The 26,641-nt window shown below is 46.7% G+C and overlaps 3 protein-coding genes across 5 annotated transcripts in view; 2 read left to right on the top strand and 1 right to left on the bottom strand.

The window, feature by feature from the left end:
* LOC130370471 (TBC1 domain family member 14-like) overlaps positions 1-8,660 on the top strand; it is a 30,663-nt gene extending 22,003 nt beyond the window's left edge. The window contains 11 exon segments of the mRNA XM_056576220.1: positions 404-486; positions 1,480-1,501; positions 1,503-1,595; positions 1,927-2,033; positions 2,886-2,966; positions 3,191-3,279; positions 4,032-4,103; positions 5,355-5,483; positions 6,163-6,272; positions 7,604-7,862; positions 8,529-8,660. Coding sequence (XP_056432195.1) covers positions 404-486; positions 1,480-1,501; positions 1,503-1,595; positions 1,927-2,033; positions 2,886-2,966; positions 3,191-3,279; positions 4,032-4,103; positions 5,355-5,483; positions 6,163-6,272; positions 7,604-7,862; positions 8,529-8,585 — 1,102 coding nt within the window. The 3' untranslated portion in view covers positions 8,586-8,660.
* A 5,577-nt stretch (positions 8,661-14,237) lies between these two features.
* Positions 14,238-19,667, top strand: ccl36.1 (chemokine (C-C motif) ligand 36, duplicate 1). 3 transcript variants are annotated; one of them, XM_056575991.1, is made up of 3 exons: positions 14,238-14,395; positions 14,745-14,856; positions 19,104-19,667. In XM_056575991.1, exons 1-3 carry the CDS (start codon positions 14,326-14,328, stop codon positions 19,195-19,197), a joined length of 276 nt encoding a protein of 91 aa, XP_056431966.1. In that variant the 5' UTR covers positions 14,238-14,325; the 3' UTR covers positions 19,198-19,667. The 3 variants fall into 3 exon arrangements, with proteins under 3 accessions (XP_056431966.1, XP_056431964.1, XP_056431963.1); XM_056575989.1 differs by lacking the exon at positions 19,104-19,667 and adding an exon at positions 14,976-15,417; XM_056575988.1 differs by lacking the exons at positions 14,238-14,395; positions 14,745-14,856 and adding exons at positions 18,389-18,528; positions 18,873-18,984 and having other exon boundaries at positions 19,104-19,659.
* Positions 19,668-21,828: 2,161 nt separating this feature from the next.
* Positions 21,829-25,771, bottom strand: LOC130370274 (L-amino-acid oxidase-like). Its single transcript, XM_056575987.1, has 7 exons — positions 25,753-25,771; positions 24,417-24,646; positions 23,946-24,058; positions 23,334-23,526; positions 23,162-23,230; positions 22,740-22,876; positions 21,829-22,627 (listed from the first exon to the last, which is right to left on the bottom strand). Exons 1-7 carry the CDS (start codon positions 25,769-25,771, stop codon positions 21,829-21,831), a joined length of 1,560 nt encoding a protein of 519 aa, XP_056431962.1.
* Between the last annotated feature and the right edge of the window lie 870 nt (positions 25,772-26,641).

Genomic DNA, 26,641 nt, shown 5'->3' with positions numbered 1-26,641 from the left:
ATAACAACGTTTAAAACAAACCAAAAAACATTTTTGAGTTCATTGGCTCTTTAATTCTAAACGATTAACTCGTTGTAACACTTCCAGAATTCAACCGTTGGAATAACACATTCTGTGGTCATGCCTTCGATCCCACCTGAACTAGAATTTAGAATCCCTTCGTCATATGTGTTCTGGTTCTGTCTCTGCCCACTTATTTCCCCCACTGAACCAATGTGTGTGGAGGCAGCATTAATAATGTAAGGCAGCGAGGTTACATTAAAGTGTCTCTGTGTGTGTGTGTGTGTGTGTGTGTGTGTGTGTGTGTGTGTGTGTGTGTGTGTGTGTGTGTGGGTGTGTGTGTGTGTGTGGTGTGTGTGTGTGTGTGTGTGTGTGTGTGTGTGTGTGTGTGTGTGTGTCACAGTAACTTGCCTGCCAAGCCAGCTGAGGAGGCCCTGAAGCACCGGCAGCAGTATGAGGAGATGGTGGCTCAGGCCAAGAAGAGGGGTAAGATTGCATACCTTTCAGAGTAAAAGCCTCCTCCACCTTCCCCATAGCATCTCTTTTATACTCGGTGGAGGACTTTCAGAATAAAAGCCTCCTCCACAATCGCCTGAGCCCCTCACACATTCTCAATGGTGGCTCAACTTACCTTTGAGCCAAGCTAGTGGCCTGGCTCAAGGCTGTGCTAATATTCATTGGGCTTTCAGAGTAAAAGCCCCCTTCCTGTGGATCACCTCCACCACTAAGGAAGCTAGTGGACTGTGAAGTAAATCTAAACCCTAAAGATCCAACTGGTGGTAAACTGAGATGAGGGGATCGTTATAACCGCAGTGTCTGGCTGACCCACTACGGTGCAAAACCTTTTCTCTCCCCTTCAATTTCACTTGCTAAGGGCTATTTACAAGGGACACCAGTTTCAAAGGAGTGGCTGTACTCCATTAACCTTTTGTGTGGTGATTTCCCAGCGGACTGATATCGGTGTGTTTTTTAGTAGTGTCACAGTGCTTCAGGGAGTGTCGCCACTCCGGTGGCTCCACAGGGGGTCGGTGTCATGAACCTGGGCGTAAACACCTTAATTGGTCGTAGCTTGCCTTAATTGGAATCTGAAATCGTTTTTTTTCTATTACTCTGTAATGGATATTAGCATCATTATCTCTCTCTCTCCTCTCTCTCTCTCTCTCACTCTCCTCCTCATCTCTCTCTCATCTCTCCTCTCTCTCCTCATCTCTCTCTCTCATCTCGTTCTCTCTCTCGTCTCTCTCTCTCTCTCATCAGTCCCCTCTCTCTCTCATCTCGGATCTCTCCTTCTCCTCTCTGCTCTCTCCATCCTCCCATCCTCTCCCTCCCTTCATCTCTCTCTCTCTCTCTCTCTCTTCTCCCCCCCTTTCTTCCTCTCTCTCTCCTCCTCTCATCTCTACTGCCTCTCTCTCTCCTCTCTCTCTTCCTCCTCCTTCTTCTCTCTCCCTCTCTCTCCTCCTCCTCTCCCCCCCCGATCAGAGCTGAAGTAGGCTCAGAGCGTAGGATCAGTCAGAGCAGCGCTGTAAGCTGGAGGAGAGCATCGGGACGGCGGTGCAGACCTGGAACCAGGACATCCTGCCCAACTGGACCAACACGTGGGTACCCCCCTGAATCCCCCCCCTAGTGGATCTCCTAGGGACCCCCCCCAGGGACCCGAGCTCAAACGGGGCTAACTCACACGCAACAAGTATTGATTGCTTCAAAGCCCTCCCGTTGAATGGAGTGTGTGCTCGGTAAACAGAAACACGGGGTCATAGTGCGTGTCAATGGATTACTACTGGAGGTTAGCATAATGGGAAGACCCTTAAAGTTATCACTATACCCTCTCCCAGCCTCCAGCCTGCAAACACACAGCCAACCCCTCCCTCTCTCTCTCTCTCTTCCCCCCCCCCCCCCTCCCACCCCCTCCCCCCCCCACACCTGCAGGTGTACCACTCGGCGGGTGAGGGACCTGTGGTGGCAGGGCGTGCCCCCCAGCGTGCGGGGGAAGGTGTGGAGCCTCGCCGTGGGCAACGAGCTCAACATCACCCACGGTACCCCGGGGAGCCCCTCCTTGACCGTCCTGGCTGCTGACAAGGGGTCTGGGTCAGGGCAGAGGGATTAGGAAGCCATGGGACACCCTGTCTATTATGTGACGGGGCGTAGTTTGGGGAACAGGTTAGTCTAGCGGGGGGAGGCGGCTGCTCATTACGCTGGGTAGTGGGTACACACAACAGGATAATTAGCCCGATTTTGTGCTCGATAGGGAGAAGGAATGAGGGTGGAAGAGACGATGAGAATGAACGGGAAAGAGGGTGGGGGCGAGATCCTGGGTGGGTGAGTGACCGGAGGATGAGAGAAGTTGGAGAGAGTGGCTGAAGGGTTATTATTAGTATTGAAACAAGCCGGCTTCTTCTGCTGCAAAGTGATGTTTCTTGCCACATCCAGCCTCCCTGTAAGCCTGCAAGTCATCCTCTAAAGCACACAGTCACCGGTTTCCAGACAAGATCAATCAAGTAGTCTGCCTGTCGTCATGAGGTCACGGCCTGGGTATATGTGGTGCATGTACACTGAGTCACCACTAGAGGGCAGTGCAAGACACGGTTTGACGTTCACTGCTCTAAATGTATTATCCAATTGTCTCACTGCAATGCTTTTCAACCTATGCTGGGACGCTAGGGTACTGCAGGATGGTACGCTAGGGTGAACCAACTAAATAATTGCAACATTTTGAACAATTAAAATTGAATGATTTATTGTTAAACATAATGTTTTTTATTGTGGTTGCTACTGTAGCTTGAAGCTGATGGTTGGATTATAAATGTGGATTTGGAACACTGGAGTCCCATCCACGCTTGTTTAAACCCCAATCCCCTCTCTCTATTTCCCTCTCTGTCTTTCCCCAGAGCTGTACAACATCTGCCTGGCCCGGGCCAAGGAGAAGTGGAAGTCCCTGCCCACACCCAGCTCCCACACAGAGCCTGAAGGTGAGGGGGGAGAGAGTGGGAGGAGAGGGGGTGAGAGACGGAGGAGAGACCTAGAGGGACCGCTGGGAGAGAGACATGGAGCCATTAAAAGAAAGACAGATATATTGTGGTTATGGCCTTGAGTGTTTGGTGCCTCCACGGTGTTTCCTCGTTATTAAATCGTCTCTGCTGATTACTAGTTTAAGCGTGTTATTATTATAATAACACCCTCCCCCCCGCTCCAGACCTGGGCTCGTCGGACCGGGAGTCCAGCCTGGAGCTGATCAAGCTAGACATCTCCAGAACCTTCCCTCACCTCTGCATCTTCCAGCAGGTCAGTGGTGCCCCGAGCCTGGGGAGGAGGGAGGGAGGGATGGGGAGGGAGGGGGGAGAGGGAGGGAGGGAATGGGAGGGAGGGAGGGAGGGAGAGAGAGAGCGAGAACTGAATAGGGTAAAAGAGCTGGGTGAGAGTGAAGTATTTGGTGATTGAGAGAGGGTGAAAGAGGATAAGGGTGAAACCGAGGCTGAGCGGGTGAAAGAGGGCATTAGAGAATGGATGAATGGATGAATGGATGAATGAACGAGTGAAGGTGAGATGAAGACCCGGAGCACGGACGCAGAGACGTGTCAGGTGGGGACCGAACACACCGCTGGCCCCTTTAAAGGCTCTGTCTCTAACCCTAACCCTTTCCCCTGGTGACCCAGTTTGGTCAGCACTGTTGTTTGTGTGGTAAGAGCGAGAGAGAGAAAGAAAGCGAGAGAGAGAGAGAGAGAGAGAGAGAGAGAGAGAGAGAGAGAGAGAGAGAGAGAGAGAGAGAGAGAGAGAGGAGAGAGAGAGAGAGAGAGAGAGGAGAGAGAAGAGAGAGAGAGAGAGAGAGAGAGGCAAACGCAAACAGAGACAAGAGAAGAGAGGAGAGAGAGAGAGAGAGAGAGGCAGCAACAGAGACAGAGAGAGAGAGAGAGAGAGAGAGAGAGAGAGAGAGAGAGAGAGACAGCAACAGAGAGAGAGAGAGAGAGAGAGAGAGAGAGAGAGAGAGAGAATGAATAGATATCCTTCCATTTATGCTGTCCTTTATTTTTCTCCAGGGTGGGCCGTACCACGATGTGCTCCACAGCGTCCTCGGAGCATACACCTGTTACCGGCCAGACGTGGGCTATGTACGTGTACACACACGGAGACACACACACACACACACGCCACAGAGACAGAGAGAGAGAGTCCTCGACTTTCCCTAAGTTATGTTGGACACACACGGCAATCCCTTTCATGTGATGGCCGGCCGGCTGTGCGTCCGCTGACCACACCAACACCAGCGACCCCTAGTGGACGCCGTGGTGAACTGCAGCCTAGTGCTCCCTGATCCTGGGATGAATATCTGGGTTGTGGGAAATGAGGGCTGCTTCTCATCCTCCTTATCTCTGTACACCCTAGATGGATCTGCCCTTATTTCTTCACATATCTATACATTAACTCATTTTAGATTTTCTTTTATCCAGAGATACAGATAATAATAATTATATTGATGTCTTTGAATGACACAGCACCTTTCTATACATGTAGGGCTTCGCGGTCCTCTTCCTCAGGGATGTCTACAGATATCCTGGACCTTAGGGGCTTGAGTCGAACGCAGTCGCCACTAGAATAACCTGCCCGTTTAGGCCAACGACAAATACCCTTTTTTTGTTGATTTATGTTGCACCAAGTGCAGACTTTCCGACGTTCATGCAACCGTGCAAGAAAGATGACTTCCTGCTCTGACCGCACACACTCTCGCACTTACACACTCACACTCGTGCACACCGTGGTTTTTTTTGTTTAATTTTTTTATTAAGTTCAGCACGGTGTTCCTGTCACTAACCACAAGTGTCTGTTCTACAGAAGCCATGTCGGTGAAACACATATTTAGTAGCATCGTCCTTGGACAACCGCGTTTCATCTCATTGAGTATGGTGAATAAAGATTTACGCGTTGATATTTAGGTTGCCAATAGTTCACTGATTGGTCGAACCACAGGCTGGTGCGATCACTCAGACCTCTAACAGTGACAGATTTTTAGATACAAATGCTCGAAGGAAATATTATCCAAATGTATTGTGTATGATTACAAAAATGCTTTCAAAGTAGGCAAATGTGGAGCCCTTCTTACCTTGTTATTTTTTATTTATCGTGGGTGTAGGGGAAGCAGAGTGAGTGTGTGTTTAGTCAATATGTCTCTGTGTGTGTGTGTCCTTTTTCAACGTGTGTGTGTGTGTGTGTGTGTGTGTGTGTGTGTCTGTCTCTGTGTGTGTGTGTGTGTGTGTGTGTGTGTGTGTGTGTGTGTGTGTGTGTGTGTGTGTGTGTGTGTGTGTGTGTCTCTGTGTCTCTCTGTGTGTGTGTGTGTGTCTCTCTGTGTGTGTGTGTGTGTGTAGGTGCAGGGCATGTCGTTCATCGCGGCGGTGCTCATCCTGAACCTGGAGACGGCCGATGCCTTCATCGCCTTCTCCAACCTGCTCAACAAGCCCTGTCAGATGGCCTTCTTCAGGGTGGACCACAGCCTGGTGCCTACCCCCGCCATGGACGCTGCATACACACACCACATATACACACAACAAATACACACCACATGTACACACACCACATGTACTCACACCACATGTACACACGACACATACACACACAACATATATACACAACAAATACACACCACATGTACACACACCACATGTACTCACACCACATGTACACACGACACATACACACACAACCTTTATACACCATATGTACACACACAAGATATATACACAACATATACACACCACATGTACACACACCAATTGTACACACGACGTATACACATACAAGATGTGTACACCGTATGTACACACACGATATATACACACCACGTGTACACACAACATATACACACAACAAATACACACCACATGTACACACAACATATACATACGACATGTACACACAAAAGATCTATACACAACATGTACAAACGACATACACAAGAAACATAAACGCACACAAGATATACAAACAACATGTACACACAGATCATATACATATTTACAGGAATTTTTTTTACAGTTTAAAGAATCTTAAAAGAGTCGTGTTGTTTAAGATGCTTAAGATTCTTTCAACTGTTAAAAAAAAAAAACTGAAGTAGATGTCTACTTTGGTTTCTTTGCAGTCATCTAAAGAGTGACAGACTCCCTCCTTTGTCCTCAGATGTTGACCTACTTCGCAGCGTTTGAGGTGTTCTTTGAGGAGAACCTACCAAAGCTCTTTGCACATTTCAAGAAGAACAGCCTGACCCCTGACATTTACTTGATAGACTGGTAAGCGTTCACGCTCCTCTCTCATCCTTCAAAGTTAAAGCACCCCACCTTATTGAGGATTTGTTCTGCTCAATTAAAGTGCTGGAACCCATTTTGAAATCTCATATGTAATGCTTTGACCGAGTACGCAGCCTACGGCCAAGTACAGCTACCCAAGGAGCATTTTGGATCAGGTTTAGCCAAATGTAGTAGCGCTTTTATTGTGTAGGCCAATTTAATTCGCTCTATGTTTATGGTTTGGAGGGTAGTGGTTTGGGGACTCCCAACAGGAAGGTTCCGGGTTGGATCCCCAATGTCCACAGCCTCACCGTGTCCCACAGCGAGATGCCCTCTGACTCCTACCTGCTCCTTAATGACCTCTATTTGAATACAATGCAATCATTTTGGACACAATCGTCTGCCTACTGACTAGAAAGCAAACATGTACTATTATGACGTTGGCCTCAGGCAACAAGCTTCCTGCGCTCACACGTTTCCACTATCGAGCATCACAACTACAACCTAAAGGGGAAGAAAATATCACAAGTTAAGCTGAGTCTCCCCACACCCCCACCACCTGTGGAAACGTTACAAACCCCCCCCACCCCCGACACCCTCTCCGACCGCTGTCACCAAGGCTAATGGGATGTTGGTTTCGGAGAAAGCAACCTGGGTGGGTGGGGTGATACAGGAACAAAGAGTTCATTTTGTGGTTTTGCGACGGTAGGGGTGTTAAAAGATGTAAACATCCTTTCAAAACCACCTAGAGAGCTGTTGTTTCTCTAACCCAGCCTTCTGAGTATATTAGTATATTCTAAGTATGTTATGTATTAAAATAGAGCGCCCTGCTCTAGGGCGGCTCCAGGTCAGACCGAAGACATCGGGGTTGGAACCCAGAACCTTTTAGCTGAATCCCCCCCGGGATGCCAAGAGGTTCATAGTCGTACTAGAAACTGAAAATGAATTGCCCTACAGTGAGTGCAGCCCTTCTGAGCTCCGGGCCCCCCTGCTACACTCTCCTACCGCCCGGGCTGAAGCGGGCTGGATGCGTCATGTGATCAACCGTCTGGTGGATCATTGTTAAGATCTCGCTCTTGGTATCACTCCGAATGACCTCTTTACCTGCCAGAGTAGAAAGAGCAATTGTTTTAAAACAATTGCCTGCCCAACGCTCAAATGAACGGGCCTATCGGCCTGTGGCAAGTGATTGTTTTGGAACTGCCCTGCTATAGCCATTCCTCCTCCTGCTGCTGCTATTACCACTCCTCCTCCACCTCCTCCTCCTCCTCCTCCTCCTCCTCCTCCTCCTCCTCTTCCTGCTATAACCGTACCTCCTCCTCCTCCTCCCCCAGGATCTTCACGCTGTACAGCAAGTCTCTGCCCCTGGACCTGGCGTGCCGCGTGTGGGACGTGTTCTGCCGGGACGGCGAGGAGTTCCTGTTCCGCACGGCACTGGGGCTGCTGCACCGCTACCAGGACGCGCTGCAGGGCATGGACTTCATCCAGATGGCCCAGCTGCTGACCCGGCTGCCCGACCTGGTGCCCGGGGAGCAGCTGTTCCAGCACATCGCCGCCGTGCACATGACCTGCCGCGCCGGGAAGTGGCCGCAGGTACGGACGGATCGAGACGGACGGACGGACGGACGGGGAATGGCGGTCACACGCTTTTATTTTGTGTCGTGTGATTTGAGATTTGGTTTACGTATTTGGGAACGCCTTTCTGTCTTTATAATTTGTATGTGTGTTTTTTATGGTGGTCTGGCAACTTAAAGCTAGGGTGGGCCATTTGGAGACACCAGCCAGAGTAAGCTAGGTTTTTGACGGTATCTAACTCGGGCCTCCCTCCAAAGCCACTCCTCCTAAACACGTGACGAGCTAGCTTCAGTCGTGTCAATAAAACGTTGAAAAAAATATGAAATATGAAAAATATGAAGAAAAAAAAAGCTTCTAAAATGAGTTGCCTAGCCTACCTTTAATGCAGACTCCTTACATGGGGGTGAAACGACTCTTTCAGCGGCAGCTTAGTAGTTGGTCCTGCTATAACATGACCATGACGTCTGAACTCAACGAGATCAACCCATTAGAAATACTGAACCAGGAAGTAACACCAAGTTATTTAATCACACAGGAGTCATTTTCTTGCCAGACGGACCTTAAAGTGCAGCTGTAGATCATAACTCAGTCAATACACGGCACACATTGTGGACTTTGGGGGTTGCTCTTCCAGCGTGGCTCACGGTCCCCTTGTCGCCCCCCCCCCCCCCCCCCCCCCTCCAGGTCCTGCAGACCCTCCAGAAGGACCAGGAGCGGTCCAGCCCCGTCCTGAGGCGCTGACCCCCCCCAGGCCCGCGCTCCGCTCACTTTGTTCCCGCTCCTGCACTCTCTAAAGGGACTTGACCCGCCTGCTCTGTCCCACCGCCGGGGGGGGGGGGGGGGGGGGGGGGGGGGGGGCGCTGCTGCCCGACCGCCAGCCCCGCCCACTGACTCGTGAGGGACAAGGGCCCGGACCCCCCTCCCCCCCAGTGGGACCCTAGGAGCCCAGAGCTGGGCTGGGCTGGGGGTGGACCTACGGGGTGCTGAGCCGTTGGTTTGAGGCTGGGGTGTTGTGAGAGAGGGTGGAGGGCTTGGATCCCGCCGGCCCACTGGGCGAGCCGAGGTCTGGTGGCGGAGGCCCCCCGTGACTCTGGAACCCTCCCCCGGGTGGAAAGGGCGCCCTGAATGTATCGTGCCCTCTCCCACATCCCCTGCTGGAGGAACCTCCCTCCTCAGCCCCGGAGACCCAGAACTCAAGCAGAACCCTTCCAGCGCTCCTCCTTATTGATCTACCACCCCCCCCCCCCCCCCCCCTACTCTCTGCTTACATCTCTCGCTCTCTCTCTCTCTCTCTGTCTCTCTGTCTCTCTGTCTGTCTGTCTGTCTCTGTGTCTGTCTCTGTGTCTCTCTCTGTGTCTCTGCCTCTGTCTCTGCCTCGGTCTGTCTCGGTGTTTGGTAGATAATATGACATGAGGAAGGGCGGTGCGGTGCGATTGCACTTGTGGCTGGAGCTCTGCAGACGTTGAGCGTGTTGCACGCGGGTGAGATGGAGGAGATGAAGAATTCCTCTGTATCTCGCTCTTGGTCTCCCTCTATTTCTCTCTTGATCCCTCGCTCTCTCCCAGCTCCTCCCTAAATTCTGTGTTTCTCTTCAAATTGCTTCCAACTCCCTGTCTTCCCTGTTCTGTTGAACTGTTGTGTGTTTGGTTTGGTTTGTTGTGTGTCCTTTTTTGTTTTATTTATAAATTTCTGCATCCCTTTCCATGGAGTTAAAGCGCTGGTCCTTTGGACCAGCCGGCTGCTAACTGTATTTATGAAGTTAAAACACAACAACGGAAGACTGTAGATGAACAGAAGTACTTTGCTGTAACTTGACACCGAACCCCCCCTCCCGCCTCCTTCCCCCCCCCCTTGCTCGTTGATAATTTAAATATTTTAGTAACACGTGTTCCGTCATTCCTTTCACCAAAAAATTAATTATGACCGGTTTCTTTTTAAAAGATGTATTTAAGTTTAAGCAAACCACCATCGGATTAACCAGATCCATATCAGCAGCCATTACGACTGTGTTGTTCCCCTGTGTTCTTTGGACGTTACATTTCAGCTGTCCCGTAAGTCTCGGGTGTGTGTTGAGTGACTTGGGTCGATTTGAAACGTTCAATGCCTTAAGACTGGGAAACGGAATCGCTGGCATTGGGATGCGGTTTGCTCTGAAAGCGGTTATTCTAGAATGGTCTAGAAGCCTTGGAACTTTTAGAATGTAGACCATTTGTAATACGTCTGTATGTCTGAACCCCCCAATCCAGTCATTCACCTATTTCAAACAGGGCGTGTTTGTGGTCTCAAAGAGTGTTGCGTACAATCAACCCTAGGCTTAGTGTTTTTGTTCAGTTAGGATGTGGGATTACTTTTTAAAGATTTAAATTGTACAGGTTGTGTTCTTGTCCATGTTGCTCCCCATCAGCCAGGGGTCAAATAATCGCCACATTCCTTAGCCAATGAATCCATCTAAACTAAAATATAACGATTATGTGCTTCTATATTTAAGATTGAGATTAATCGTTAACCTACATTTCCGTCTTTCCGTTTAAACAAGTCACCATTTGCGTTGACTTGACCATGGATCTTAAATGAAAACTACCTATCATACAACAAAAATGGCAGACATACAATTGTTAATGTCGGTGTGTTTTACTCGACTGCAGAACTTTTATCTTCGGATTTGGCCGTGCCGAACTCGACACAGAATGGTTTTAAGGTTTTAATGAGTGACCCATTTTTGTTTGTTTGTTTTATGCTGCCGACCAACTAAGACGTATTGTCTATCTTACCTCAAGAGAAAAATAATTAGTTTTTATTATTTTGCACTCCTTCCCACCAGCGACCATCAGTCCATCCAACCTTTTGCACACCTGCCTATTACATTTGTGCCTCGCAATCCACGAAATGTCCCCGATGATGCAACTATGTCATCTTAAGTGTGTGTGTGTTTGTTTGTGTGCGCGCGTGTGTGTGTGTGTCCGTCTGTGAAAGTGTGTGTGAACATGACATAATTTAAAGAGTCTCTCATTGATATAGTGAGCTTGCTGTTTGGTTACTGATTGCGACAAAAGGGGGCACTGAAATTAATCAAGCTATTGAATAAATGTCCCATGACTGAGCAGGCCTACTGCACTTGCTTTTCCCTACAGAACCATCAACATTCAAAGAACCTTGTACTGCAGACAGGAAGTCCAGGGGCGGGACCTTCCAGTGCCCCTTATTGTACCCCCACGCACTCTTGACAGGTGTGTGGAAACGACCACTTCAAGGCGTTTGTGGTCGTCTCTGAGAGTAGGCTTTCATTGTGTGGTTTGTATGGACGATGACAACAATGTTGGACCATGTCCCACTTGAAGTGTAATATAGAACTGTTTTTATTTAATAAAGAGCTGTACATATTCGACATTGGAACTTCGTCACGTCGTCATTGTTGCTGAGGCGATTTAAAGGTGATCGAGGAATCGAGCAAGGCCTAAAGTCTTTGTACACCAGGGCAATTGCTTATTGTGAGTGTAGCGACAAAGTGTTAATTGTTGCGTACACATGCACAAACATTTACACACTCTGTTTCAAACGGTGTGAAGGAAACCTTAACGGGTTGCAACTGATGGCAAGGTCCACAACTAAAAGAAAATACTTTCAATGACTTTTCCCTCCTTCAACTTTGACAAGCACGGGGCTCTCTCTGGGCAGTGGCAGTTCACAGGATTCCCCTTCTGAAGGATGCATTAATTCGTTATCAAACAAGAGAGCAACCCAGAATCGAACGTCTCCAAAACATGGATGTTCTAAAGAATGCATATCCACAACCACATCCATGCACATCATAATTCCCCTCATCCACCAACTGCCATTCGCTATGAGTACTGTATTCACCATGGAGTAGAAGCTGGTTAAATTATACATCATCTTTTGGAATGTAAAAGGAATTTGGCAGGAGCAGTTTTGGTATTTTTTTTAACAAGATAGGTTTGGTCATTTTGACAATAACCAAGGACAACTTTTGTTTAATAAACATCAGTATGTTTAATTGATGAGTTGAGTACTTGTACTTTTTTTTTAAAAATGTATGATGACTATATGCTATGTAAGGTGACCTTGGGTGTCTTGAAAGGCGCCTCTAAATTAAATGTATTATTATTATTATTATTTGTATTGTCACATTGGCCGTTGCTTATTATGTTCAGGAACAGGAAAGTCATTGTAATATGTGCATAGCTAGGCTATTTCCTTCTTGCATGTGGCAGTCTCATATTGGTCGATTTATCATTACTTTTAGAGTTCACAGCAGATACAAATTTAGTTTGAGATTTGTTCAATGCTAACACATGCAAATAAAGAGCTAGCACTGCGAGCAGGAAGATACTATCTTCTCATGATTCAAAATGTGTTTGGTAACAAATCACTGCAAATCAAGTCTTCTAGTGGTGGACTTGTAGCTGGGTGTTGAGGTTAGAGCTCTCTAGTGGTGGACTTGTACGTGGGTGTTGGGGTTAGAGCTCTCTAGTGGTGGACTTGTAGCTGGGTGTTGGGGTTAGAGCTCTCTAGTGGTGGACTTGTAGCTGGGTGTTGGGGTTAGAGCTCTCTAGTGGTGGACTTGTAGCTGGGTGTTGGGGTTAGAGCTCTCCTCTGGTGGTGGACTTGTATCTGGGTGTTGGGGTTAGAGCTCTCTAGTGGTGGACTTGTAGCTGGGTGTTGAGGTTAGAGCTCTCTAGTGGTGGACTTGTAGCTGGGTGTTGGGGTTAGAGCTCTCTAGTGGTGGACTTGTAGCTGGGTGTTGAGGTTAGAGCTCTCTAGTGGTGGACTTGTAGCTGGGTGTTGGGGTTAGAGCTCTCTAGTGGTGGACTTGTAGCTGGGTGTTGGGGTTAGAGCTCTCTAGTGGTGGACTTGTAGCTGGGTGTTGGGGTTAGAGCTCTCTAGTGGTGGACTTGTAGCTGGGTGTTGGGGTTAGAGCTCTCTAGTGGTGGACTTGTAGCTGGGTGTTGGGGTTAGAGCTCTCTAGTGGTGGACTTGTAGCTGGGTGTTGAGGTTAGAGCTCTCTAGTGGTGGACTTGTAGCTGGGTGATGAAGTAAAAAATAATCCATTTATGTTGTATCTTTTATTTTTCTTCAGGGTGGACCGTACCACGATGTGCTCCAAAGCGTCCTGCAACTGTACTGTAATGGGCAAAATCAGTTTTCACGTTCTGTGTCTTTGTATTTGTTGGAATGTTCCTGTGTTGAGTGAACCTCTTCGGGGGATGTGTTTGAAGAGTTGTTTTCCTGACCCCCCCCCCCCCCCGCCACAGTCTCAGAGCTGAGACTGTGCATGGAGGTAAGCCCCACCAGATCTAACTGATAGCGCTCCACCTCCCTCACAAGCTCCGGTTCCATTCCCCACAGCGAGGTGACGTTCCACGTCCCCAGAGCCAGCTTCTGCCGCCCGGGTCTGGTCCGTCGAGACCCCTGACCTAAGCTGCCACCCATGTGGCTGCGCACCCGACCCCAATAGGTCTTCCCACAGGTGGGGGGCCCATGGGATGAAGAGAGGGGGGGTGCCACGTAGTTTGTTCGGGCTGTCAAACACAAACAAAAGGGATGGCAAACCCGGCCACCAGGCGCTCGCCTGGTGGCCAAATCTGGCAGACATAAAAACATTAATGTTCCAATGTTTTACGTGACTGTTGGACTTTTATCTCCAGACTTGAGCCTTGTACTGCAGACAGGTAGTCGTGGGGCAGGACGTCCTCCCTATTGTACCCCCACGCGCTCTGGACTGGTGTGTTGAGAGTAGGCTTTCCGTTGTGTGATTTGTTTGGATGATGACAACAATGTTAGACCGCGTCCCACTTGAAGTGTCATAGTGAACTGTTTTTATTTAATAAAGAGCTGTACATATTCTACGTTGGCACTTCGCGGTCCTCATCATGTTGCTGATGAGATCTAAAAGAGGTGATGGAGAAATCGACACAATTGCGTATTGTGTGAGTGAAGCAACAAAAAGTTAGGGTTTATTTGTTGTGAACACATGCACAAACATGTACACACACACTGTTTAAAACGGTGTGAAGGGACCTTAACAGGTCCGAAGTGCGGATGAGGACCGCACTTCGCGGTCCTCATCATGTTGCTGATGAGATCTAAAAGAGGTGATGGAGAAATCGACACAATTGCGTATTGTGTGAGTGAAGCAACAAAGAGTTAGGTTTATTTGTTGTGAACACATGCACAAACATGTACACACAATGTTTAAAACGGTGTGAAGGGACCTTAACAGGTTGCAAGTAATGGCCAGGCCCAGGTCCACAACTTATTTTCAAAAAAGTCTAAATTGCCCTGCCTGAACTTCTCCTTTTTTCTCTCTCGCTCTCGCTCTCATTCTCGCGCTCGCTCGCGCGCACGCGCGCGCTCAACCCCCCCCTTCACCACACTTTCAGCCATCTTCTCTTTAAATCGGTGTGCCTTCAGCTGTGTTCCGCCGTCGCCGTCGCCGCGTGTCGCCGTCTCAGAACCTGTAACCATGCGTGCTCTTGCCCTCCTCCTGCTGTGCGTCTTTGGATCCACGCTGGTTTCATTAACCGTGGCCAACTGTAAGTTAACTGACTCACATCTGTGTCACCTAACAAGGTTACACTAATTAACTTAACATTAGCAAATGCAGTTTAAAGGTTTTACTGATGTTATTAACCTTTAGCCTTCCTTATGTTTAGTAGCTTAATTATTTATTAATGGTGTTCCTGTTTACTAAGGTATTGGTGTATACATTATTTAATCGGGTTAGTAAGGACCCTAACCCATGTGCTATTGCTTTAATATAATGCTTATTACTGCATTAACTAATCCTATTGAATGTACTGTACCCTTATTCTAAATGTGTCCCACATATTGATGTTATGTTGAGTTGTTTATCTTTAACATTAACATGTTCTCTGTTCTCAGATGGAATTGGTCCCGATAGTTGCTGCTACCATTATTACGAAAGACGGGTGAAATTCACTAATATCCGGAGCTACGAGTTGACGGATGGACGCTGTTCACTGCCCGCCGTTATGTAAGCGTAGCTTTTACCAAATACCATTTAATTAGTTTAATTTGCATCACAATGATGACTACAGCATATTAACACAGAATTAACTCATAAGGATGACTGTAATGTCCTTTCTGTGACAGTTTGCAGACCACAGCCAATGTCCGGTTCTGCGTGGACCCTGAAGCCTCCTGGGTCCAGAGTGCGATGACACGAATGGATCAGCGCAACTCCTAAGGCCGCTGTTAATGGAACCTGCTGGAAATCAGCTTTATACGGAGTCAGGCCCGATTTAAATTGTAACGTTGTTAACAATTATACTTTATTGTATAATAAAAAATACACGATGGACGATAACGGTTTTTTTCTATTGCTGCCCTTAGCGCTGGAAGTAGAACCATGCTTAATGTGTTCCACAGGGGGAAGATAGACAGGAATACGATGTGTTTTTGAACTTATATTTGTCATAGAAGCTACCTTTTGAAGTTAGGAGGGGTATCCTGGCTGCAACCAGGCCTAATGTTGCCTGTATAGTATTTACTAATTAATGCTATTAAAGCTATACTCTACGATGTGAGAGCGCTAGCATGATTTGAAATTAGCTTCTCTTCGGAGTTCCGTTTAACTCCTCCCCCACCCTTCAGGACTCCCTGCCCCCACCCCTCGACACAGAGCCGTGCACGAGCGCTAATGCTGCTTACGGCTTACTTCAACGGCAACCATTGCGTCACTTTTCAGGCCATGCAACTCCCTCAGCTGTCGCCATCGCTGAAAAGCGAATCCAATAATTATTCTCGTTTTTCCTCGAGCATTCTCCAACTTTTTTTTTTGTTGCTGCCTTTTCATTTTCTGTCTTTCTTTTTCTTGCCTTTTTAAAAGGATGAACCGGGGCAAGTAACGGTGGCAGTGGTAACTTCTGTTTTTTTTTTCATCGTGTTAACGTTGTAGGCTCACTAGGTCTAGTCCACTGTCATGAAATACTATGACAACAACGCTTTCTTTGCCCTCCGTGAACGCGCTCAGGCCGGCTCAGGCTCGTACACAGAGGGGAGAGAATGCGCAGGCTTGTGATTGGTTCTTTAGATTCAGGCACAGTGTCTCCGATTGGTAAGCATTTTAACAGGTTTATAGCAGATACAGAATTCGTTTTTTTTTCGCTTCTTTTTCATTGCCCATAATATAAGTTATTTATTGCTGTCAGGATGTAAAAACCAATTTCAACAACATATTAAAAAGTGCATATCACTGGATCCCGTACAATATGCCTTTAAGCTTTATTTTTTTGGGGATTTGGTGCAATAAGTGCTATCCTCTAATAAACTATAGGCCTATACGAATACAGTGTTTTGGAAGCTTTATTTTGTCTTCAGTATAAAACCTTTTCCCTGTTGGATATTTCAGAAGATTACATCACATTTTTAGTAAATATATTAAAAGTAGTTGTAAATACCTAAAAATACATTAATACATTTATTAAACAAAATAAAAGGTGACTTTAGTCAACTGCAAAAAAAAACTCAAGTTGTGAACATAGAATATAATTATATAGTGTATATATAGCATATTTCATGTTGGTGATCCAAGCATTTAAAGAGCCAGTGAGTCCACTGTTTCAGATGGAATTCGAGCACTATGTGATTGAAAAATGTTTTTCGGGCTGAGAGTTTTAGGGAAGAGGGGGTCATGACATGGTACGACCCATGCCAAGTGGGTGCTGTTGCCTCTTGGTCGTGAGGTCTATAGAAAAATATTTTGAGCTCTTGGAGCAAATAATAGTGGTCATGACTGTCTCTCTCATTTGGACTCGATCAAACTCGCCACTAGACTAACCTTCACGTTTAGGCCGACGACGAACACCCTTTTTTGTTTATTTGTTTATGTACAAGATCTTCCAACGCTCATGCAACCGTGCAACAAAGATGACTTCCTGCTCCAACCGCACACAGACACACACACTCATGCACACCGTGGACCTTTCTGTGGTTCACTTGTTATTAAGTTCAAAACAGTGTTCCTGTCACTGACTAAGTGTCTGTTCTACAGAAGCAATCTTGGTGAATACACATATTTAGTAGCCTCGTCCTTGTACAACGTGTTTCATCTCATTGAGTATGGTGAATAAACATTTAAACATTGACAAGGTGATATTTAGGTTGTCAATAGTTTGGACCACAAACTGGTGCGATTACTCAGACCTCTCCTTGTGATTTGAAAATGATCGTTTTGAACATATATTTAGTTGAAATGTGTGTGGATTCAAAAATGCTTTAAAAATAGGCAGATGTGGAGAGATTCTTGTCCTTGTTCTTGTTTATTTATCATCGGTCTAGTAGCAACAGAAAACATAGGAGCACATCTTCTTTCAGATGTGTGTGTCTTTGTGTGTGACAACATATACACACAAAATGTATACACAAAACATATACACACAACATATGCAGGTGACATATACACATGACATGTACACCCACAACATAAACACACGGCATGTACACACACAACGTAGGCCGGCCCACTGACTCGTGAGGGACACGGTACCGGACCCCCCCCCCAGTGGGGCCCTAGGAGCCCAGAGCTGGGCTGGACTAGACCAGGCTGGGGGGGGACCTACGGGGTGCTGAGCCGTTGGTTGGAGGCTGGGGTGCTGTGAGGGAGGTTGGGGGATTGGATCCCGCCGGCCCGACTGCCCCTGGTCTTCCACATGACACCCCCACCCCCCCCCCCCCCTTTTAATTTACGGAATGAGATTCATCGTTAACCATCATCTCTCTTTCCATTTAAACAAGTCACTATTTGCGTTGAGTTGAGCACAGAATTTTAATTAATGCTACCTATCCTACCGCAAATCTGGCAGACATAAAAACATTAATGTTCCAATGTTTTACGTGACTGTTGGACTTTTATCTCCAGACTTGAGCCTTGTACTGCAGACAGGTAGTCGTGGGGCAGGACGTCCTCCCTATTGTACCCCCACACGCTCTGGACTGGTGTGTTGAGAGTAGGCTTTCCGTTGTGTGATTTGTTTGGACGAAGACAACAATGTTAGACCGCGTCCCACTTGAAGTGTCATAGTGAACTGTTTTTATTTAATAAAGAGCTGTACATATTCTACGTTGGCACTTCGCGGTCCTCATCATGTTGCTGATGAGATCTAAAAGAGGTGATGGAGAAATCGACACAATTGCGTATTGTGTGAGTGAAGCAACAAAAAGTTAGGGTTTATTTGTTGTGAACACATGCACAAACATGTACACACACACTGTTTAAAACGGTGTGAAGGGACCTTAACAGGTCCACAACTTATTATCAAAAAAGTCTAATTTGTCCTGCCTTAGAACTTCTCCTTTTTCCTCTCTGTCTGTCTGTGTTTCTCTCTCTCTCACTCACTCACTCACTCACTCACTCACTCACTCACTCACTCACTCACTCACTCACTCACTCACTCACTCACACACACACACACACACACACACACGCACACGCACACATCATTTCCCTTTCACTCGTCACACACCCTCACACTCTGCTCCACCTCACCCTCGACCACACTTCCGCCCATCTTCTCGTTAAATCGGTGTGCCTTCAGCTGTGTTCCGCTACTTGTCGCCGTCTCAGAACCTGTAACCATGCGTGCTCTTGCCCTCCTCCTGCTGTGCATCTTTGGATCCACGCTGGTTTCATTGACCGTGGCCAACTGTAAGTTAACTGACTCACATCTGTGTCACCTAACAAGGTTACACTAATTAACTTAACATTAGTAAATGCAGTTTAAAGGTTTTACTGATATTATTAACCATTAGCCTACCTTATGTTTAGTAGCTTAATTATTTATTAATGGTGTTCCTGTTTACTAAGGTATTGGTGTATACATTATTTAATCGGGTTAGTAAGGACCCTAACCCATGTGCTATTGCTTTAATATAATGCTTATTACTGCACTAACTAATCCTATTGAATGTACCCTTATTCTAAAGTTGTGCCACATATTGATGTTATGTTGAGTTGTTTATCTGTAACATTAACATGTTCTCTGTTCTCAGACGGAATTGGTCCCGATAGTTGCTGTTTCGATTATTACGAAAGAAAGGTGCAATTCACTAAAATCCGAAGCTACGAGTTGACGGATGGACGCTGTTCAAAGCCCGCCGTTATGTAAGCGTAGCTTTTACCAAATACCATTGAATGAGTTTAATTTGCATCATAATGATGACTACAGCATATTAACCCAGTATGACCTCATAAGAATGACTGTAATGTCCTTTCTGTGACAGTTTGCAGACCAAAGGCAATGTCCGGATCTGCGTGGACCCTGAAGCCGCCTGGGTCAAGAGTGCGATGACACGACTGGATCAGCGCAACTTCTAACGCCGCTGTTAATGGAACCTGCTGGAAATCAGCTTTATACTGAGTCAGGCCCGCTTTAAATTGAACGTTGTTAACTTTAATACTTTCCTGTATAATAAAAAATACACGATGGACGATAATGCTTTTTTTTCCATTGCTGCCCTTAGCGCTGGAAGTAGAACCATGCTTAATGTGTTCCACAGGGGGAAGATAGACAGGAATACGATGGGTTTTTGAACTTATATTTGTTATAGAAGCTACCTTTTGAAGTTAGTATGGGTATCCTGGCTGCAACCAGGCCTAATGTTGCCTGTATAGTATTTACTAATTAATGCTATTAAGCTTTACATTTTTTGGGATTTGGTGCAATAAGTGCTATCCTCTATAAACTATAGGCCTATACGAATACAGTGTTTTGGAAGCCTTATTTTGTCTTCAGTATAAAACCTTTTCCCTGTTGGATATTTCAGAAGATTACATCACATTTTTGTAAATATAATAAAAGTAGTTGTAAATACCTAAAAATACATTCATACATTTATTAGACAAAATAAAACGTGACTTTAGTCAACTGCAAAAAAAAAAACTTCAAAGTTGTGAACATAGAATATAATTATATAGTGTATATATAGCATATTTCACGTTGTTGATCCAAGCATTTAAAGAGCCAGTGAGTCCACTGTTTCAGATGGAATTCGAGCACTATGTGATTAAAAAATGTTTTTCGGGCTGAGAGTTTTAGGGAAGAGGGGGTCATGACATGGTACGACCCATGCCAAGTGGGTGCTGTTGCCTCTTGGTCGTGAGGTCTATAGAAAAATATTTTGAGCTCTTGGAGCAAATAATAGTGGTCATGACTGTCTCTCTCATTTGGACTCGATCAAACTCGCCACTAGACTAACCTTCACGTTTAGGCCAACGACGAATACCCTTTTTTGTTTATTTGTTTATGTACAAGATCTTCCAACGCTCATGCAACCGTGCAACAAAGATGACTTCCTGCTCTAACCGCACACAGACACACACACTCATGCACACCGTGGACCTTTCTGTGGTTCACTTGTTATTAAGTTCAAAACAGTGTTCCTGTCACTGACTAAGTGTCTGTTCTACAGAAGCAATCTTGGTGAATACACATATTTAGTAGCGTTGTCCTCGTACAACCGTGTTTCATCTCATTGAGTATGGTGAATAAACATTTAAACATTGACGCGGTCACATTTAGGTTGTCAATAGTTTGGACCACAGACTGGTGCGATTACTCAGACCTCTCCTTGTGATTTGAAAATGATCGTTTAGAACATATATTTAGATGAAATGTATATGGATTCAAAGATGCTTTAAAAATAGGCAGATGTGGAGAGATTCTTGTTCTTGTTTATTTATCATCGGTCTAGTAGCAACAGAAGACACAATGGAGCACATCTTCTTTCAGATGTGTGTGTCTTTGTGTGTGACAACATATACACACAAAATGTACACACAAAACATATACACACACAACATATGCAGATGACATATACACATGACATGTACACCCACAACATAAACACACGACATGTACACACACAACGTAGGCCGGCCCACTGACTCGTGAGGGACAAGGTACCGGACCCCCCCCCCCCCCCGCAGTGGGACCCTAGGAGCCCAGAGCTGGGCTGGACTAGACCGGGCTGGGTGGGGCTGGGGGGGGACCTACGGGGTGCTGAGCCGTTGGTTGGAGGCTGGGGTGTTGTGAGGGAGGTTGGGGGATTGGATCCCGCCGGCCCGACTGCCCCTGGTCTTCCACATTACCCCCCCCCCCCCCCCCCGTACTGTAAGTTAACTTTCAGTTAACTTACAGTTGTCTCCAAAACATGGAGGTACTAAAGAATGCATATCCACATCAACATCCATGCACATCATAATTCCCCTCATCCACCAACTGCCATTCGCTATATTGTTTAACACTTGGATTAAAAAGTTAAATATGGAGACTGGTATTCAATATGGAGTCTGTTGATTCAGAGTACTGTATTCACCATGGAGTAGAAGCTGGTTAAATTATACATCATCTGTTGGAATGTGAAAGGAATTTGGCAGGAGCAGTTTTGATCGTTTTGATAACAAGAAACGTTTGGTCATTTTGAAAATAACCAAGCACAACTTTTGTGCTTCAATTAAACATCATTATGTTTAATTGAAGTGGTGAGTGCTTTGTCACATTGGCCGTTTCTTATTATGTTCAGCAACAGGAATGGCAATGTAATATGTGCATAGCTAGGCTATTGCCTTCTTGCAGGTGGCTCAGATTGGTCGATTCTCATTACATTTAGAGTTCACAGCAGATACAAATTTAGTTTGAGATTTGTTCAATGCTAACACATGCAAATAAAGAGCTAGCACTGCGAGCAGGAAGATACTATCTTCTCATGATTCAAAATGCGATTAATAACAAATCACTGCAAATCAAGTCTTCTAGTGGTGGACTTGTAGCTGGGTGTTGGGGTTAGAGCTCTCTAGTGGTGGACTTGTAATTGGGTGTTGGGGTTAGAGCTCTCTAGTGGTTGACTTGTAGCTGGGTGTTGGGGTTAGAGCTCTCTAGTGGTGGACTTGTAGCTGGGTGTTGGGGTTAGAGCTCTCTCGTGGTGGACTTGTAGCTGGGTGTTGGCGTTAGAGCTCTACTTTAGCGGTGGACTTGAAGCTGTCTTGAAGCTGGGTGTGGATGTTCTTGGCAGCTCGGATGGCCGTCTTCATGGCTGTTTCAATCCAGGCGTGAGTGAAGTCGGTGTGTTCCCCGGCGAAATGAACTCTGCCCTGCGACCGGAAGAGCTCCAAGGCGATCTCGGGATACTGGTAGGGATTGAGGATGGCGAGGCCTCCCAGGCTGTAGGGGTCAGAGGTCCACTTCTTCACCACCACCCCCGTGCACAGGTCCCAGACCTTCTCCCCGTGGATCAGCGCCAGGTCGTTCAGGGCCACCTCCTTCAGCTCCTCATCCCCCAGGCCCTGGAAGAGCAGAGAATCGTCGGACCAGGTGTAGGAGGCCAGCAGCACGCCGACGTCCGGGTTCTTAGGGAAGCTGTGACTGGGGTAGTAGATGAAGCGAGAGGGGCGGTCTGTGATGCTCTTCCCCCCCTTGATGCCATCAGCCTCCCAGAACTTTTTGCTGAAGGTGAGGATGATCTTGGTGGAGCTGGCGTAGTGAACGCTGCTCAGTGCGTGCCTCTTACTGTTTCTGAGAGGTGGGACAAAGTCTATGAAGCGGGCCGCCTTGGCTGTGGTCGTGACGAGGACTGCCTCCGCAGACACCTTGGTCCAGTCTGATTCTTTACCCTTCTGGTAGTATACATCGACGCCAGTGTCTGACTGGGTGATTTGTTTGACCTTGGAGTTCAGCTGGGCGGGGTAAAGCAGGACGCGATGCAAGGCTTGTGGGAGACGATCTGAGCCATCCACCACCTCGAAATAACTGGAAGGGCAATAGATATACATGAATGGGTGAATGCTGACTGTTTTAAACTGGCTGTTATGAATGACTTGGTGCAGACTGTTTAGTGGGGAATGAGAGAGCAGAGACTGACTCAGTGTGGTCGTTGACATCTGCTTGGTCGTAGAGCATCTCAGTCAGGCCAGTGTACATCATGCAGTTCTCATTTAGTAGGTCTCCTATCATCCTCACCTCCTCAGAACTCAGGTTAGCCACTTCTTCCAAATAACCCTGAAACACACACACACACACACACACACACACACACACACACACACACACACACACACACACACACACACACACACACAGTTTAATTTCGAATGAGCCATGAATAAATTATTATTACATTTCTGACACAAATGTTTGATATTTATACTTTATAAATAACTTAAACAGAACAGTTTATAAATGTACGGTCTAATAACGGGCCAAGATAGGAAACAAGAACAAAACGGACTGTAACTTATGATGCGAGTGCAACATATATATGTATACTATATATTTCATATTTACCTGGACAGAATACTGGTCATAATTCTTAAGGGCAAACCCACATCCTTTATTTTTCACTGCGTCTTTTACCTACACACACACACACACACGCACACATTTTGTAACCACATCATGATGTTAAGGGTATCCGTATGGTTTTGGCAGCAATTTGAAGGCGTGGCGGGCTACAAACCGTCTGCAAGGCCTGATCAAGCAGCTGGTCAGCCGACAGCTTTTGGGAGGTGTTGTATTTGAGGAGGGCGGGGTTTTTGTCTGCCATGGAGGTCTTCACAAGCTGCCCGTTGACAAGGTAGAAGGTGTTGGGGTCATCCATCACAAACGTACTCAAACTCACATTCAGCCGCTGGGCGCAGGAACGCACAATCCTAGAGAGGGAGGGAGAGGGGGAGAGAGAGGGGGAGAGAGAGAGGGAGAGAGAGGGGGAGAGAGAGAGAGAGAGAGAGAGAGAGAGAGAGAGAGAGAGGAGAGAGAGAGAGAGAGAGAGAGAGAGAGAGAGAGAGAGAGAGAGAGAGAGAGAGAGAGAGAGAGAGAGAGAGAGAGAGAGAGAGAGAGAGAGAGAGAGAGAGAGATTCCTGTTTTACTTCGGTATCTCTGTCTTGTTTCTCCCCATGTCCGGTCAAGCTTCCCTGCGTTTCCCGTGTTCTCGGTGTTCCTTGTGCCTTTTGCGTTAATAAATTATCCTTTACCCGAACTGTCTGCTGTTGGGTCCTCCCTGCCTGCCTGCCACCCGCTAACCGTGACAGATATAGAGCAAGAGGGGCTGGTGTAGGACCACTTAACTTACTGGTGGGAGCTGGGGATCCTCATGGCTCCCAGGTCAGCATACCAGCCGTCTGTCGGGTGTCTGTAGGTCTCCACCCTTCCCCCCACCCTCCCGCTAGCCTCTAGCAGAGTCACCTACACACGCACACAAACACACACACACACACACACACACACACACACACACACACACACACACACACACACACACACACACACACATACACACATGCTAACTCCATACACATAAACACATTTATATGTACTTTTAACGCCGATCTCTGACTGCCTACAAGGACATTGCTTCTGACCCCCCCCCCCCCAATCATCCTCCCACAGGCATGCACCCCTAAATAAATGTTTTTGTCTCCTCTCCCTGTGAGTCGGATCATTAAACAGCCCCCCCATCAGTGCCCATATTGTACATAACCACGGTGTTCAGCAGCCGATGTGGGGACCCCATGTGGAGCCTTGGGCCCTGAGACCTGCTAACCTGGTGTCCCGCGCCCTGCAGCAGTTGGGCAGCGGTCAGGCCGGCCATGCCGGCGCCCACGATGACCACATGCCGAGGGGTGTGGGCAGGGGGAAGGCCCGTCTCACTGATGTGCAGAATCTCCTGGAAGTCCTTGTCCACCAGACAGTCCTTGAGCTGGTCCTTGAAGCTGCGGAGGTCCTCCGTGGCTCCCCGTGGCCAGGACACACAGGCCAGCAACACCACAACTACTGCTGCACATTTAAACACTTCAGAGTTCCTATTGGCTCGAACTACCCTGAGCCCAACCAATCAAAGCAGAGCCTTGAAAGGATAATGAAGGCAATGTATAAATGTATTCCATAAATCCAGCTCGATCAAATGGTAAACTATTCATACTTGGAGCTTCCCACTTCAACCGTGTAAATCTCGAGTTCACAAGTTCAAGAAAACCATTTGTTAACCATTTAGGATCTTTAGGTTTTAGGTTCAACTTTATTGCCCCCCCCGGTGAAATTTGTCGATTTTCAATGACAAAATAATCTCATCAAAAATCGACATTTCATTAATTAAATTGATATAATTTTGATATTTATCATAGGCAAGTCACGGCAACTTTTATTTATACAGCGCTTTAAATACACAAGGCGGACTCAAAGTGCTTCACATATAAACATTGTCAGACAATAAAATAAATAATACATAAGTAAAAAGAAAACATAATGCAAAACTTTAGTAAAATAGATGAAAATAAAGGCAGGTTAAAAAAAAGCACTTTAGAAAGTGCAATGTATTCAAGAACAGATCAACAGTCTCTCTAGTACCCACGTCGGGACTCCAACCCGACCTAAAGGAACTTGGTCCTTTCTCTGGGACTCCACCCCGGATTATATGACTCTTACCCAGACAGAAATCGGGTCTCAAACCCTTCAAAGTTATGCCCACGTCGGGACTCCAACCCGACCTGAAGGAACTTGGTCCTTTCACTGGTACTCCAACACAGATTCTGGGACTCCAACCCGGATTCTAGGACTCTAACCCAGACAGAACTCGGGTTTCAAACCCTTTTCCTTTCAACAGTCTCTCTGGTATCAGATCATGTATCTCTCATATAGTCCAAAATAAAGAATTGGTGTTGCAAATTTGGGTTCAGACTAAATAGGTTTTGGTTTGTTCTTGAGTGGATGGCTCGGGTTCCCCAAGTGTTCAACAAGTTCTACAATGACTGTCATTGTGGTTTTAGGATGACAACCAGAGAATCTGCCTGATTAATACCAGACCAACGGCCACAAGAAAACATTTAAGGTCATATTTGTCTTTTCTTGAGTTCAGACAGATGCTTCCAGTGTGTACTCACCTGTTTTCCAGAGGGCCATGGATGCTGTCGTCTCTGAGATGGATACTGTGGGGATAAGAGTTTTTTCAATCAGCTGAAAGAGTGAGACCTTACATTTGAGCATTAAAACAGGGTACCTACCTCCAATGTCAAAACCGTCAATCTGACTGTTTAACGATGGAGCAAAGCTTTTATAAAACAGTCCTTCACATGATCATCACGTGATTGCGAGGGAAGGTGTGCCATTGAGTCAACATGTTTGCTATTGTTGCACTTTGTGCAACAATAGCAAACATGATGTGTCCTATCTCGTAAAAAGAAAAGTACATATCGTCTATTTGGGTGTCAAGCAACGATGCTGTTCTTCATCCCACCTGCCGTCATTATTACCGATTACCGAGACGGTCATAATGTAGCCACCTAGCCGATTACCTCTGTCCGGCAGAATTAGTTTAAGATTACCGAGATGGTCGTCATGTAGCCAACCAGCCGATTATGTCCGTCCGGCAGAGTTAGTTTACCGATTAACGGGGCGGTCGTCATGTAGCCACCCAGCCGATTACGTCCGTCCGGCAGAATTAGCTTATCGAGTCCCATTATGCTTGACACCCACATTGCTGCATGCAACGGTGTTGCTGCTGGGTGTTGGGGTTAGAGCTCTCCTCTAGTGGTGGACTTGTAGCTGGGTGTTGGGGTTAGAGCTCTCCTCTAGTGGTGGACTTGTAGCTGGGTGTTGGGGTTAGAGCTCTCCTCTAGTGGTGGACTTGTAGCTGGGTGTTGGGGTTAGAGCTCTCCTCTAGTGGTGGACTTGTAGCTGGGTGTTGGGGTTAGAGCTCTCTAGCGGTGGACTTGTAGCTGGGTCTTGGGGTTAGAGCTCTCTAGTGGTGGACTTGTAGCTGGGTGTTGGGGT

This window comes from Gadus chalcogrammus, chromosome 17 (genome assembly GCF_026213295.1).
Source record: "Gadus chalcogrammus isolate NIFS_2021 chromosome 17, NIFS_Gcha_1.0, whole genome shotgun sequence".
NCBI lineage: Eukaryota > Metazoa > Chordata > Actinopteri > Gadiformes > Gadidae > Gadus > Gadus chalcogrammus.
Note: the sequence above shows the minus strand (reverse complement) of the source record. Positions and strands in the feature narration are given on the sequence as shown.

What these genes read in the sequence shown, in the direction of transcription:
- ccl36.1 (XM_056575991.1), top strand. Translation starts at nt 14,326, where the DNA reads ATGCGTGCTCTTGCCCTCCTCCTGCTGTGCGTCTTTGGATCCACGCTG. An exon ending in TTCATTAACCGTGGCCAACT is followed by an intron (nt 14,396 to 14,744) that starts GTAAGTTAACTG and finishes CTCTGTTCTCAG; the next exon opens with ATGGAATTGGTCCCGATAGT. An exon ending in TGTTCACTGCCCGCCGTTAT is followed by an intron (nt 14,857 to 19,103) that starts GTAAGCGTAGCT and finishes TTTCTGTGACAG; the next exon opens with TTTGCAGACCAAAGGCAATG.
- LOC130370274 (XM_056575987.1), bottom strand. An exon ending in TGCAGGGCGCGGGACACCAG is followed by an intron (nt 24,059 to 24,416) that starts GTTAGCAGGTCT and finishes GTGCGTGTGTAG; the next exon opens with GTGACTCTGCTAGAGGCTAG. An exon ending in ATGACCAGTATTCTGTCCAG is followed by an intron (nt 22,877 to 23,161) that starts GTAAATATGAAA and finishes TGTGTGTTTCAG; the next exon opens with GGTTATTTGGAAGAAGTGGC.